Source organism: Salmo salar, chromosome ssa25 (genome assembly GCF_905237065.1).
Source record: "Salmo salar chromosome ssa25, Ssal_v3.1, whole genome shotgun sequence".
Classification (NCBI taxonomy): Eukaryota; Metazoa; Chordata; class Actinopteri; order Salmoniformes; family Salmonidae; genus Salmo; species Salmo salar.
The window spans coordinates 18,519,312-18,534,512 of NC_059466.1; the positions used below are offsets into that span (position 1 = coordinate 18,519,312).

The following is a 15,201-nucleotide window of genomic DNA, read 5'->3' on the forward strand; positions in this document are numbered from 1 at the left end:
GAAGTGAGAACAGAAGTAATTTAGCTCGTCTGGTAGCTTGTGGCACTGGGCAGCTCGTGGCTGTGCTTCCCTTTGTAGTCTGTAATAGTTTGTAAGCCCTGCCACATCCGACGAGCGTCAGAGCTGGTGTAGTACGATTTGATCTTAGTCCTGTATTGACGCTTTGCCTTTTTGATGGTTTGTCAGAGGGCATAGTGGGATTTCTTAGAAGCTTCCGGGTTAGAGTCCCGCTCCTTGAAAGCGGCAGCTCTACCCTTTAGCTGAGTTCAAATGTTGCATGTAATCCATGGCTTCTGGTTGGGGTATGTACGCACAGTCACTGTGGGGACGACGTCATCGATGCACTTATGAAACCAGGGACTGATGTGGTGTACTCCTCAATGCCATCGGAAGAATCCCGGAACATATTCCAGTCTGTGATATCAAAACAGTCCTGTAGTTTAGCATATGCTTCATCTGACCACTTTTTTATAGACCCGATTCACTGGTGCTTCCTGCTTAAATTTTAGCTTCTAACCAGGCATCAGGATAGAATTATAGAATTAGGGTCAGATTTGTCAAATGGAGGGAGAGTTTTGTACGCGTCTCTGTGTGTGGAGTAAAGGTGGTGTAGAGTTTTTTTCCTTCCTTTTGCACATTTAACATGCTGGTAGAAATTAGGTTTCCTTGCATTAAAGTACCCGGCCACTAGGAGTGCCGCCTCTGGATGAGCGTTTTCCTGTTTGCTCATGGCCGTATACAGTTAATTGAGGGCGGTCTTAGTGGCAGCATCGGTTTGTGGTGGTAATTAGACAGCTACGAAGAATATAGATGAAAACTCTCTTGGTAAATAGTGTGGTCTACAGCTTATCATGAGATACTCTACCTCAGGCGATCAAAACCTCGAGACTTCCTTAGATATCGAGCACAAGCTGTTGTTTACAAATATACATAGACCGTCACCCCTTGTCTTACCAGAGACTACTGTTCTATCCGGCCGACACAGTGTATAACCCCCGTTGGTAGGATATACGTGCTTGTAGTTTGTCTATTTTATTATCCAATGATTTTACGTTGGCTAATAGGACTTACAGTAAAGGCGAATTACCCACTCGCCGCCGTATCCTCACAAGGCACCCCGATCTTCGTCCTTGATATCGCCGTCTCTTTCTCCTGCGAATGACGGGGATGAGGGCCTTGTTGGGTGTCTGGAGTAGATCCATCTGGTAAAACTCGTTAAAGAAAAAGTAATCTTTCAGTACGAGGTGAGCAATCGCTGTCTTGATTTCTAGAAGCTCTTTTCAGTCATAAGAGACAGTGGCAGAAACATTATGTACAAAATAAGTTACAAATAATGTGAAAAAATACACACAATAGCACAATTGGTTAGGAGACAGTAAAACAGCAGCCATTCTCTCCGGCGCCATTGCATAACATTTACCATCTGTAAGATAGGTTTTTTTTGTTTATCTCAACTTCAACTATACCATCTAGATCTAATGAAATATAACATTCCTAATGTGATAAGTAGATTCTGTAATAATAATTACATATAACTCACTCATTGTTTGCAAAAAATACAGTTCTGAATTGGCCTAGGCCTCCAAAATGGAAGACGGAGTGCCACATGAACTAAATTTGGCCTATCATTGATAAAGGGGAATGAGTAAATATACTATATTGTGGTAATTGTTAAGGGAATTACATTAAAGATCACTTGTAGGAGGTGTAAACAATAGTCCTAATTTACCTTTGTCTTTGCTTGTTCATTTTGTCCATCTGTGACCACCAGATTATCTTCATAATAATTCAAGTGCACATAAGTGGTTTTATTAATAGGAGAACACTTTTTGCTGACCAAAACCTGACATCCATCAAACATATTTGAAATATAAAGACTAGGATAGCTACGAAACCGCACGGCAAAAACACACGTGCCCCATCAAATTATTCGTGATCAAAAGGGGTGGAGTTATTGTGGGAAACAATTCCCAAAACTATAGATCCTACGGCCCTGTCACAGAAATACAGTCTTTGTATTGATCAGGGTATCTTCAGCCATCCCATCATCGATACCTCTACTCGCGGTACACTGGGCGTGTTTATTGTCTGTCATTCATGGTCACAGAAAGTGAATGCCTAGGATTGGTAGAGCTGTAAAGCTGTGGCGCATCGTGATATTTTTTCGCTCCCTATTGGCCATTATTGATGTCATTCAAGGCTTTTAGCCGCTTAGTGACAGATGAGTATGGAAAAAAACAAAAACAATCTGTGCAAGCAGCCATCTTGAGTACAGTCCGCTCTGGAAGAAGGAATGAGAATTATATCGACTGTAGTCGGTCAAGGAAAACCTCAACATTAAACCAAGAATACTCGACGAAAGAGACTAGCTACTTCTAACGGATTTCCTTAGATTATTTCGTTTGTTCGCATTTTCGTGAATGCCACATTCCTTATTGCGTTATTTTAATGTTGTGGACAAACAGAACGTTTGGAATCCACACAGCCTTCGGTAGAATCTCTGGCTAATGTTTTCTCCGGCGTCAACTTTCCTTTGGATTGATCGCACGTGATTTGGGAAAAGATGAATGTTGTTAGCATGGAGCACGCTACCTGGAACAATTTTACAAGCATGAATCTTGGTCATTAAGGTGTAATTACTCAAACTCTACTCATTGCATTGGAGCTATAACTAGTGAGGTAACCAGTAAGCAATTTTGGCAATCAGAAACTTATGCAAACCATAGCAGTCCTGCTGAAAGGTTATCGCTTGTTAGCTATCTAGTCGGACAGTTGCAACAAAGTAACAGTTTGTGATTATTTTTGCTAGGAACTACTCTAGGCGATACATTGGTTCTAAAATGCGAAAATGTTGCATTATTGTGTGCGGAATGGATACACCATGCAGCAAGTGCACTAACCAGTAGCCAGACAAGCTATTCGTCGGTGTAATTTGTTATTTTTTTGCAGTAACTTTCTGCTGTAGTTAGATCCTTTCAAGACAAGTTATTTTAATTTGTTTTCTCCATATGATGCAAGCCATGTCACATCCCACAAGAATACAATAAACACCAAGGACTCTGATGTGGATATTTTAATGCAAACGTTTCTGTGACCCTACTCCATGTTGCTGGCATTGCAGCTCTTTCAATCAGTCAATCATCCGATGCATTTGCTGTAAAAAGGTACTCTGATAGGTTGGACGCTAATCCCTAGGATTTGTGACACCGGGATTTAATCGAAAATAAAGGATTTGACATTTGATTTGAAAATGGGAGCAGCAACGAAACTGGCATTCGGAGTCTTTCTCATCTCATTTTCCTCAGGTGGGTATTAGATAGGAACTGTTTTAAAATATCGACAATTGATTACGTTTTCAGGCATGCAATCAGCATATCTTCACACGCATCGATATCACATTGTAGGTCTATGATAATGTTATAGTTTATCCTACTTCGTGCATGACATAGGCTAGGCTACTGTCCCTGTTTTGTGTTCTCAGTGCTGCGGGTCATATGACGCGGGAACGCGATCGAATGTACAATATAGCTCATGAAACAGGATAGCTTTTTGAATGGAACTGACTGTACACAATGTCCACTATTAGATTATTTTTAGGCCTATGTTAATCTTCTATACAACCATTGCCATTTCTAGCCACTATAGTGAGATAAAATGGAAAGGGAGGTTATGTGGAGGAAGGAGGCAACGTTTGCATCAGATTGTGAGCAGCAAGCTGTATATATAATGCATATGGTGCAATGATTAATGCAATGTGTGCTTTGCAAGCTATGTCAAAATTGCTACATATTTTATGACAACCTGGACTCGGGGGTAGACTTAACATAAAGGTAAATCCGGGACGCAACGATTAGTATGATATGTTACATTTCGTATGATATGGATTGATTTGGGGATGTCCATCATCCATGTCATATGATATGTTACGAATTACTATTCATATGATATGTTACAAATTGGAATTCATACAATATTTTACGAATTGCAATTTGTAAAATATATGTTACAAATATGTCGTATGACATTCCAATTTGTTGTGGCTAACGTTAGCTAGGTGGCTAATGCTAACATTAGCTGGGTGGCTAACCTTAGCTAGGCTAGGGGTTAGGTTAATGGGTTTGGGTTAGCTATCATGTTAAGTAATTGCAAAGTAGTAAGTAGTTGCTAAAATGCTAAAGTTGCCTGTGATGAGATTCAAACATGCAACCTTTGGGTTGCTAGAAGTTCCCATTATACCACCCATCCACCCCGACCAAACAGCCAACTTTAGTTTTTGCATTAACTTTTCATGCATAAGTTCCAAATATCTCTAACCGTCGCCCCAGTGGGATTTTTTTTTATTGCGTGTAATGTCAGAATGCACTCAGTTCCAACATATGATTGTTACGCAACAGGACAGTTACCCAAGCTGCCCTCAAACCAAGGCACACTGCCTGCTAATTATAGGGTATGTTTCAACTTTTTGCTTTGCTTGACATCATGGGAAAATCAAAAGAAATTAGCCAAGAAAAAAAAAATGTAGACCTCCAAAAGTCTGGTTCATCCTTGGGAGCAATTTCCAAGTGCCTGAAGGTACCACGTTCATCTGTACAAACAATAGTGCGCAAGTATAAACACCATGGGACCACAGCCGCTCAGGAAGGAGACGCGTTCTATCTCCTAGAGATGAACGTACTTTGGTGCGAAAGGTGCAAATCAATCCCAGAACAACAGCAAAGGACCTTGTGAAGATGCTGGAGGAAACAGGTACAAAAGTATCTATATCCACAGTAAAACGAGTCCTATATTGACATAACCTGAAAGACCGCTCAGCAAGGAAGAAGCCACTGCTCCAAAACCGCCATAAAAAAGCCAGACTATGTTTTGCAACTGCACATGGGGACAAAGATCGTACTTTTTGGAGAAATGTCCTCTGGTCTGATGAAACAAAAATAGAACTGTTTGGCCATAATGACCATCGTTATGTTTGGAGGAAAAAGGGGGAGGGGGAGGCTTGCAAGCCGAAGAACACCATTCCAACCGTTAAACACACGGGTGGCAACATCATGTTGTGGGGATGCTTTGCTGCAGGAGGGACTGGTGCACTTCACAAAATAGATAGCATCATGAGGGAGGAAAATGATGTGGCTATATTGACGCAACATCTCAAGACATCAGTCAGGAAGTTAACCGCTAGCGGAACGCCTCGCCAATATCCAATGGTAGCGCCTGGCGCGAAATACGAAAAACCTTAAATGCTATAATTTCAATTAATCAAACATATGACTATTTTACACCATTTGAAAGATAAGACTCTCCTTTATCTAACCACATTGTCCGATTTCAAAAAGTCTTTACAGCGAAAGCAAAACATTAGATTATGTCAGTTGAGTACCCAGCCAGAAATAATCACACACCCATTTTTCAAGCTAGCATATATGTCACAAAAACCAAAACCACAGCTAAATGCAGCACTAACCTTTGATGATCTTCATCAGATGACACTCCTAGGACATTATGTTATACAATACATGCATGTTTTGTTCAATCAAGTTCATATTTATATCAAAAACCAGCTTTTTACATTAGCATGTTTTGTTCAGAACTAGCATAACCACCGAAAACTTCCGGTGAATTTACTAAATTACTCACGATAAACGTTCACAAAAAACATAACAATTATTTTAAGAATTATAGATACAGAACTCCTTTATGCAATCGCGGTGTCCGATTTTAAAATAGCTTTTCGGCAAAAGCACATTTTGCAATATTCTGAGTAGATAGCCCGGCCATCACGGCTAGCTATTTTGACACCCACCAAGTTTGGCACTCACCAAACTCCGATTTACTATAAGAAAAATTGGATTACCTTTGCTGTTCTTCGTCAGAATGCACTCCCAGGACCTCTACTTCAACAACCAATGTTGTTTTGGTTCGAAATAATCCATAGTTATACCCAAATAGCTCCGTTTTGTTAGTGCGTTCAGGTAACTATCCGAAGGGTGACGCGCCAGCGCATTTCGTGACAAAAAATGTAAACATATTCCATTACCGTACTTCGAAGCATGTCAAACGATATTAAAATAGCGATATTATTCCAACCGGGCGACGACGTATTCGTTCAAAGAGAGAAAGAAAAACATGGAGTCGTCACATGCGCGCCAGTGTCATTGTTCTCAGAAGGACCACTCTCCAAAACCCCTGCTGTTTTTCGCCCAGAGACTGCAGAGGTATCATTCAACGTTCTGGCGCCTTTCGTAGAGCCAATGAAAGCCTTAGAAAATGTCACGTTACAGCAGAGATCCTGTATTTTCGATAAAGAGGCTAAAGAAGGACAAGAAATGGTCAGACAGGGCACTTCCCGTATAGAATCTTCTCACGTTTTGGCCTGCCATATGAGTTCTGTTATACTCACAGACACCATTCAAACAGTTTTAGAAACTTTAGAATGTTTTCTATCCAAATCTACTAATTATATGCATATTCTAGTAACTGGGCAGGAGTAGTAACCAGATTAAATTGGGTAAGTTTTTAATGCGGCCGTGAAAATACTGCCCCCTATCCCAAACAGGTTAAAGCTTGGTCGCAGATGGGTCTTCCAAATGAACAATGACCCCAAGCATACTTCTAAAGTTGTGGCAAAATGGCTTAAGGACAACAAAGTCAAGGTATTGGAGTGGCCATCACAAAGCCCTGACCTCAATCCTATGGAAAATTTGTGGGCAGAACTGAAAAAGCGTGTGCGAGCAAGGAGGCCTACAAACCTGACTCATTTACACCAGCTCTGTCAGGAGGAATGGGCCAAAATTCACCCAAGTTATTGTGGGAAGCTTGTGGAAGGCTACCCAAAACATTTGACGGAAGTTAAACAATTTAAAGGCAATGCTACCAAATCCTAATTGAGTGTATGTAAACTTCTGACCCACTGGGAATGTGATGAAAGAAATAAAAGCTGAAAGAAATCATTCTCTCTACTATTATTTTGATATTGCACATTCTTAAAATAAAAGTGGTGATCCTAACTGACCTAAGACAGGTTAATTTTACTAGGATTAAATGTCAGGAATTGTGAAAATCTGAGTTTAAATGTATTTGGCTAAGGTGTATGAACTTCCAACTTCAACTCTATGGAACATAATGTATTTACTGTTTTATTCACGTTTTCAAGTGCTGGTGACAAATCATGCATTCCGATTCTTGCATAGATTGTAATGGACACACATGCCTTGTGTAAAATACTTTTATGAAGTTTGTACTGATTATGATGAGTTAATGCTAAGCTAATTGCGAACTATGTGTGGCACCATTTTTGTTGACATCATACAATTCATTCTGGTTGTCACGTAAACATCTTTACGACCAAAGATGTTATAACAAAATGAGGTGAAGTGATGGTTCGCTTCTCTTTCGAGTAAACTTCCGGAAATGAATGGTGGAAGTGAATGATGGTAGACAACACTCCCCTTCAACATGCATACTGCAAACAGACCCAACTCATCTTGTAACCTCATGTCATTGGTTGACGTGAAAAAACAAACATGGCGGCGCGCACAAACTACCCATCGATTTTTAGAAAGTGTTTTACTAAATTATTTATGTCACTGGTGAAGTGACCTGTGATGTGATGAATTGTAAATAGTAATTGCTATTAGCTAACTCATATTATGGTTTCTGTCAGCCGAGAGTTAGCTAAATATGACTGCTTGTGTTAGGTCACTCTTTCTTCAGTTGGCGCTATGACTAATGTAGCCTACATTTTCTGGGTTTGGATGAGAATTGTGTTATGCTGTTGCTTCTGTGAATGTCTGACCATTGCATCCAAAAATAAACTGCTCACATTGAGGACATAACGATGTAAATGCTGTTTGTGCAAAAAATGTCTGTGAAAAAACAGTGTCCTGCTCAAACGCTGACTGTTGCATCAATCGTAACTGGACTTTCTAAAAAAGTGTTCTAATCACATCGCTTTGAGCGCACGCTGCAGGGACCACTGTAGAATGATCACACCCGTGTGTTCGTACGTGTCAAAGGGTTAACCTCTATGGGCTAGGTGGGACGCTAGCGTGCCACCCGTGGTGCACTCCATCAACAGCAGGTGCATTTCAAGAGCGGCAAATTTGAATCCAAATAAATGTCAAAATTCAAATTTTTCAAAAATACAACTATTTTACACCATTTGAAAGATAAACATCTCCTTAATCTAACCACGTTTTACAATTTCAAAAAGGTTTTACGGCGAAAGCATAAATTTAGAGTATGTTAGGACAGTACATTTACAAGAGTTGTGTGTAATGTTTTGTCAAGTCAAAGACAGGGTCACCAAAACCATAAAACCAGCTAAAATGATGCACTAACCTTTTACAATCTCCATCAGATGACACTCCTAGGACATTATGTTAGACAATGCATGCATTTTTAGTTCTATCAAGTTCATATTTATATCCAAAAACAGCGTTTTACTATGGCATTGATGTTGAGGAAATCGTTTCCCTCCAATAACCGGCAGTCAAGTCAGCGTCACAAATTAAATAATTAAAATTAGAAAACATTGGTAAAATATTATATTGTCATTTAAAGAATTATAGATTTACATCTCTTGAACGCAATCAACTTGCCAGATTTAAAAATAACCTTACTGGGAAATCACACTTTGCAATAATCTGAGCACTGCGCCCAGAAAAATACGCGTTGCGATACAGACTAGACGTCATGTTGGGGAGATCTAAAATCGAAAATACTATGTAAATAATCCATTACCTTTGATTCTCTTCATCAGATGTCACTTCCAGGTATCACAGGTCCATAACGAATGTAGTTTTGTTCAAAAAAGCTCATCATTTATGTCCAAAAATCTCCGTCTTGTTAGCACATGATCTAAGCCAGCCGGACTTCTCGTCATGAACGAGGGGGAAAAATATATTTCTGTTCGTTCAAACATGTCAAACGTTGTATAGCATAAATCATTAGGGCCTTTTTTAACCAGAACATGAATAATATTCAAGGTGGACGAATGCATACTCTTTTATAACGTATTGGAACGAGGGTACCCAACATGAACTCGCGCGCCAGGTGTCTAATGGGACATCATCGTTCCATGGCTCTTGTTCGGTCAGATCTCCCTCCAGAAGACTCAAAACACTTTGTAAAGGCTGGTGACATCTAGTGGAAGCAATAGGAAGTGCCAAAATATTCCTCAGCCCCTGTGTTTTTCAATGGGATAGGTTTAAAGTCAATACAACACATCAGGTATCCACTTCCTGTCAGAAAATGTCTCAGGGTTTTGCCTGCCAAATGAGTTCTGTTATACTCACAGACACCATTCAAACAGTTTTAGAAACTTTAGAGTGTTTTCTATCCATATATAATAAGTATATGCATATTCTAGTTACTGGGTAGGATTAGTAACCAGATTAAATCGGGTCCATTTTTTTTATCCAGACGTGCAAATGCTGCCCCCTAGCCCTAACAGGTTAAGTAACCGGTCTCGTGTAACCATACGTAACGTAACATATACTAATTTGAGTGTCCCGGATTTACACTAGTCTATGAAACCAGTCTTTTTATGCAGGAAGATTGTTAATATGAGAATCCCAGTGATGTAAGAACAGAACATCTGATGAGGCTATATTTTACCCTATTTTTGTTGTTGATGTTTCAGTATAGGTTTGCTTATGAAGTGATTCTGACCTGGGCTCTGAAATCACAGTTGTATTGCCTGGATATTTTCTTATGTAGATGGGTACAGGTTAGAGGTCGACCGATTATGATTTTTCGACGCCGATACCGATTATTGGAGGACCAAAAAGGTCAATACCGATTAATTGGCCGATTTTTTTAATTTTTTAATTTTATTTTTTTACTCTATTTTTTATTTGAAATAATGACAATTACAACCATACTGAATGAACACTTATTTTAACTTAATATAATACATCAATAAAATCTATTAAGCCTCAAATAAATAATGAAACATGTTCAATTTGGTTTAAATAATGCAAAAACAAAGTGTTGGAGAAGAAAGTAAAACTGTCACGGTTGTTGGCGGGGAAATGTGCACTCATCTTCTTTTATTTAAACGGACAAAGAAGGTCATCCAAAATAAATACGTACACCAAAAAACACACAACCACTAATAACAGGCAGGTAAGGCAACAAAGCTATACCCAGCACAATCTCCCAGAAATACTACAACAAACACATACCTATTTATAGAACCCTCAATCAGAGGCAACGAGAAAACACCTGCCTCCAATTGAGGGTTCAACCCCCAATTAACTAAACATAGAAAAACAAATAACTAGACTGAACATAGAAATACATAAACATAGAACAGTGCCAAAAACCCGGAATACTAAATCAAACACCCTACAACTAACACAACCAGCCCGAACCACATTAAACAAATACCCCCTGCCACGTCCTGACCAAACTACAATAACAAATAACCCCTATTACTGGTCAGGACGTGACAAAAAGTGCAATATGTGCCATGTAAGAAAGCTAACGTTTAAGTTCCTTGCTCAGAACATGAGAACATATGAAAGCTGGTGGTTCCTTTTAACATGAGTCTTCAATATTCCCAGGAAAGAAGTTTTAGGTTGTAGTTATTATAGGAATTATAGGACTATTTCTCTCTATACGATTTCTATTTCATATATCTTTGACTATTGGATGTTCTTATAGGCACTTTAGTATTGTCAGTGTAACAGTATAGCTTCCGTCCCTCTCCTCGCTCCTACCTGGGCTTGAACCAGGAACACATCGACAACAGCCACCCTCAAAGCAGCGTTACCCATGCAGAGCAAGGGGAACAACTTCTCCATGTCTCAGAGCGAGTGACGTTTGAAACGCTATTAGCGCGCACCCCGCTAACTAGCTAGCCATTTCACATCGGTTACACCAGCCAAATCTCGGGGTTGATAGGCTTGAAGTCATAAACAGCGCAATGCTTAAAGCATTGCGAAGAGCTGCTGGCAAAACGCACAAAAGTGCTGTTTGAGTGAATGCTTACGAGCCTGCTGGTGCCTACCATCACTCACAGACTGCTCTATCAAATCATAGACTTAATTCTAACATAATAACACACAGAAATACGAGCCTTAGGTCATTAATATGGTCGAATCCGGAAACTATCATCTCGAAAACAAAATGTTTATTCTTTCGGGTGGCATCCCTAAGTCTAATTATTCCTCTTACATTGCACAACCTTCAATGTTATGTCATAATTACGTAAAATTCTGGCAAATTAGTTCGCAACGAGCCAGGCAGCCCAAACTGTTGCATATACCCTGACTCTGCGTGCAATGAACGTAAGAGAAGTGACACAATTTCACCTGGTTAATACTGCCTGCTAACCTGGATTTCTTTTAGCTAAATATGCAGGTTTAAAAATATATACTTCCGTGTATTGATTTTAAGAAAGGCATTGATGTTTATGGTTAGGTACAGTCGTGCAACGATTGTGCTTTTTTTTTTCGCAAATGCGCTTTTGTTAACCTCTTGGGGCTAGGTGGGACGCTAGCGTGCCACCTGTGGTGCACTCCATCAACAGCAGGTGCATTTCAAGAGCGGCAAATTTGAATCCAAATAAATGTCAAAATTCAAATTTTTCAAAAATACAACTATGTTACACCATTTGAAAGATAAACATCTCCTTAATCTAACCACGTTTTACGATTTCAAAAAGGTTTTACGGCGAAAGCATAAATTTAGAGTATGTTAGGACAGTACATTTACAAGAGTTGTGTGTAATGTTTTGTCAAGTCAAAGACAGGGTCACCAAAACCATAAAACCAGCTAAAATGATACACTAACCTTTTACAATCTCCATCAGATGACACTCCTAGGACATTATGTTAGACAATGCATGCATTTTTAGTTCTATCAAGTTCATATTTATATACAAAAACAGCGTTTTACTATGGCATTGATGTTGAGGAAATCGTTTCCCTCCAATAACCGGCAGTCAAGTCAGCGTCACAAATTAAATAATTAAAATTAGAAAACATTGGTAAAATATTATATTGTCATTTAAAGAATTATAGATTTACATCTTTTGAACGCAATCAACTTGCCAGATTTAAAAATAACCTTACTGGGAAATCACACTTTGCAATAATCTGAGCACTGTGCCCAGAAAAATACGCGTTGCGATACAGACTAGACGTCATGTTGGGGAGATCTAAAATCGAAAATACTATGTAAATAATCCATTACCTTTGATTCTCTTCATCAGATGTCACTTCCAGGTATCACAGGTCCATAACGAATGTAGTTTTGTTCAAAAAAGCTCATCATTTATGTCCAAAAATCTCCGTCTCGTTAGCACATGATGTAAGCCAGCCGGACTTCTCGTCATGAACGAGGGGAAAAAATATATTTCCGTTCGTTCAAACATGTCAAACGTTGTATAGCATAAATCATTAGGGCCTTTTTAACCAGAACATGAATAATATTCAAGGTGGACGAATGCATAGCCTTTTATAACGTATTGGAACGAGGGTACCCAACATGAAGTAGCGCGCAGGTGTCTAATGGGACATCACCGTTCCATGGCTCTTGTTCGGTCAGATCTCCCTCCAGAAGACTCAAAACACTTTGTAAAGGCTGGTGACATCTAGTGGAAGCAATAGGAAGTGCCAAAATATTCCTAAACCCCTGTGTTTTTCAATGGGATAGGTTTAAAATCAATACAACACATCAGGTATCCACTTCCTGTCAGAAAATGTCTCAGGGTTTTGCCTGCCAAATGAGTTCTGTTATACTCACAGACACCATTCAAACAGTTTTGGAAACTTTAGAGTGTTTTCTATCCATATATAATAAGTATATGCATATTCTAGTTACTGGGTAGGATTAGTAACCAGATTAAATCGGGTACATTTTTTTTATCCAGACGTGCAAATGCTGCCCCCTAGACCCAACAGGTTAAATCATCCCCCGTTTGGCGAAGTTGGCTGTCTTTGTTAGGATGAAATAGTCTTCACACAGTTCACAACGAGCCAGGCGGCCCGAACTGCTGCATATACCCTGACTCTGTTGCAATAGAAGTGACACAATTTTCCTAGTTAAAAGAAATTCATGTTAGCAGGCAATATTAACTAAATATGCAGTTTTAAAAAATATATACTTGTGTATTGATTTTAAGAAAGGCATTGATGTTTATGGTTAGGTACACGTTGGAGCAACGACAGTCCTTTTTCGCGAATGCTCACCGCATCGATTATATGCAACGCAGGACACACTAGATAAACTAGTAATATCATCAACCATGTGTAGTTAACTAGTGATTATGATTGATTGATTGATTGATTGTTTTTTATAAGATAAGTTTAATGCTAGCTGGCAACTTACCTTGGCTTCTTACTGCATTCGCTTAACAGGCAGGCTCCTCGTGGAGTGCAATGTAAGGCAGGTGGTTAGAGCGTTGGACTAGTTAACCGTAAGGTTGCAAGATTGAACCCCCGAGCTGACAAGGTAAAAATCTGTCGTTCTGCCCCTGAACAAGGCAGTTAACCCACCGTTCCTAGGCCGTCATTGAAAATAAGAATGTGTTCTTAACTGACTTGCCTAGTTAAATTAAGGAAGGTGTAAAAAATAAATAAACATCGGCCAAATCGGTGTCCAAAAATACCGATGTTCGATTGTTATTAAAACTTGAAATCGGCCCGAATTAATCGGCCATTCCGATTAATCGGTCGACCTCTATTACAGGTAAAATAAAGGAAATGCTTGAGTAAATGAGGGATAGAAAGTATATTGAGAGCAGCTGCTTCCACACAGGTGTGGTTCCTGAGTATATTAAGCAATTAACATCCCATCATGCTTAGGTTCATGTATAAAAATGTGCCCGGTTGCCCATTATTTTGTCAACCATGGCTAGAAGAGATCTCAGTGACTTTGAAAGAGGGGTCTCAAAGGAGCATAGGGGGTTTAAAGGGTGTGTTTCAGTCACCAGATCTCAACCCAATTGAACACTTATGGGAGATTCTGGAGCGGCACCTGAAACAGCATTTTCCACCACCATCAACAAAACACCAAATGATTGAATTTCTCATGAAAGAAAGGTGTCGCATCCCTCCAATAGAGTTCCACACACTTGTAGAATTTATGCCAAGGCGCATTGGAGTTATTCTGGTGGCTCGTGGTGGCCGATCGCCCTATTAAGACACTTTCTGTTGGTGTTTCATTTATTTTGGCAGTTACCTATACATTCTGATATATTCATGCATAGCTACTGTATGGCATGTTATTTGCCTATCATTATGCAAAGGCCTATATAATGATCTGTTGTACAGTAGTATTCACTTTTGTTTTCTTTAACTGAACAACAACACAGATACTTGTTTATTTTCGGTACATCCCAAAGAAAGCAGTTGGTTTGACAAAAAGGATGTTTTTAGATATTGCTTGTTGGCACTCAAGGATTCCGTGTGTGTGTGTGTGTGTGTGTGTGGCGGTTTTGTTTGAAACAAGGCACATGCTGCTGGCATCTGCCCTGAGAGACATATGTGCTTATCACTCTGCACTCCACAAAAGCCCCTTTGCACAGAGCAGGGAGAGGTTGGGGGAAAAGACTCAAGTCATCTCCTGAGTCAAAGCTTAATTTCCTTAGCATTAGGCAGAGTGCAGTCAGTGCATAGTAAACAGGGCCTAGCTAGGCCACATAACAGATGAGTTTGAACTAAAGCAATCTACTCGCTTTACCTGAATGGGTTTCCCCCAAGCAGGACTTTGACCTCAACAGAGGGTAAATGTCAGTTACACAAACACCTCACCTCAATGCTACTTGATCCACACCTGGCGCACCGTCGTGGCGGAGCTATGTTGATGTTATTTTGAGGAAGTGGCAAGTTTCATTGCTCAATTGCCTGGGTCGTAACGTTCTGCAGGTTGCAGATAGAAATATCACGAATAGAGCAGCTGACATCTGTTCTACATAATATAGGCCTATTCCTGTCTGAACACTTCACAACACTGTCCTACTGATCACATCCCTACAGTATAATGCAAGCGGTTTGGAATTGTGGTGGCCTGTTGATAGGAAAGGCCCTATGCAAAGGTTGTGCCATGGACAGATTGCTTGTGCTAAGGATACCATAGCTGGATGGGTGCCTGGAGAACAGTTAATTACACTCCCCCTGTATCTTTTAAACTAGTTGTACATTTGATTGGAGGGAAGGAAAAGAAAGTCTGCTGGGTTGTTGTCACTCTTTCAAAGAA

At 39.7% G+C, this 15,201-nt stretch overlaps 1 protein-coding gene across 1 annotated transcript in view; it reads left to right on the forward strand.

Annotated features, from left to right (window-relative positions):
* Positions 1 to 2,244: 2,244 nt before the first annotated feature.
* Positions 2,245 to 15,201, forward strand: part of LOC106586327 (activin receptor type-2A) — a 50,287-nt gene continuing 37,330 nt past the window's right edge. Inside the window, exon 1 of the mRNA XM_014173501.2 lies at positions 2,245 to 3,305. Coding sequence (XP_014028976.1) covers positions 3,251 to 3,305 — 55 coding nt within the window. The 5' untranslated portion in view covers positions 2,245 to 3,250. The remainder of the gene's footprint in view (positions 3,306 to 15,201) is intronic.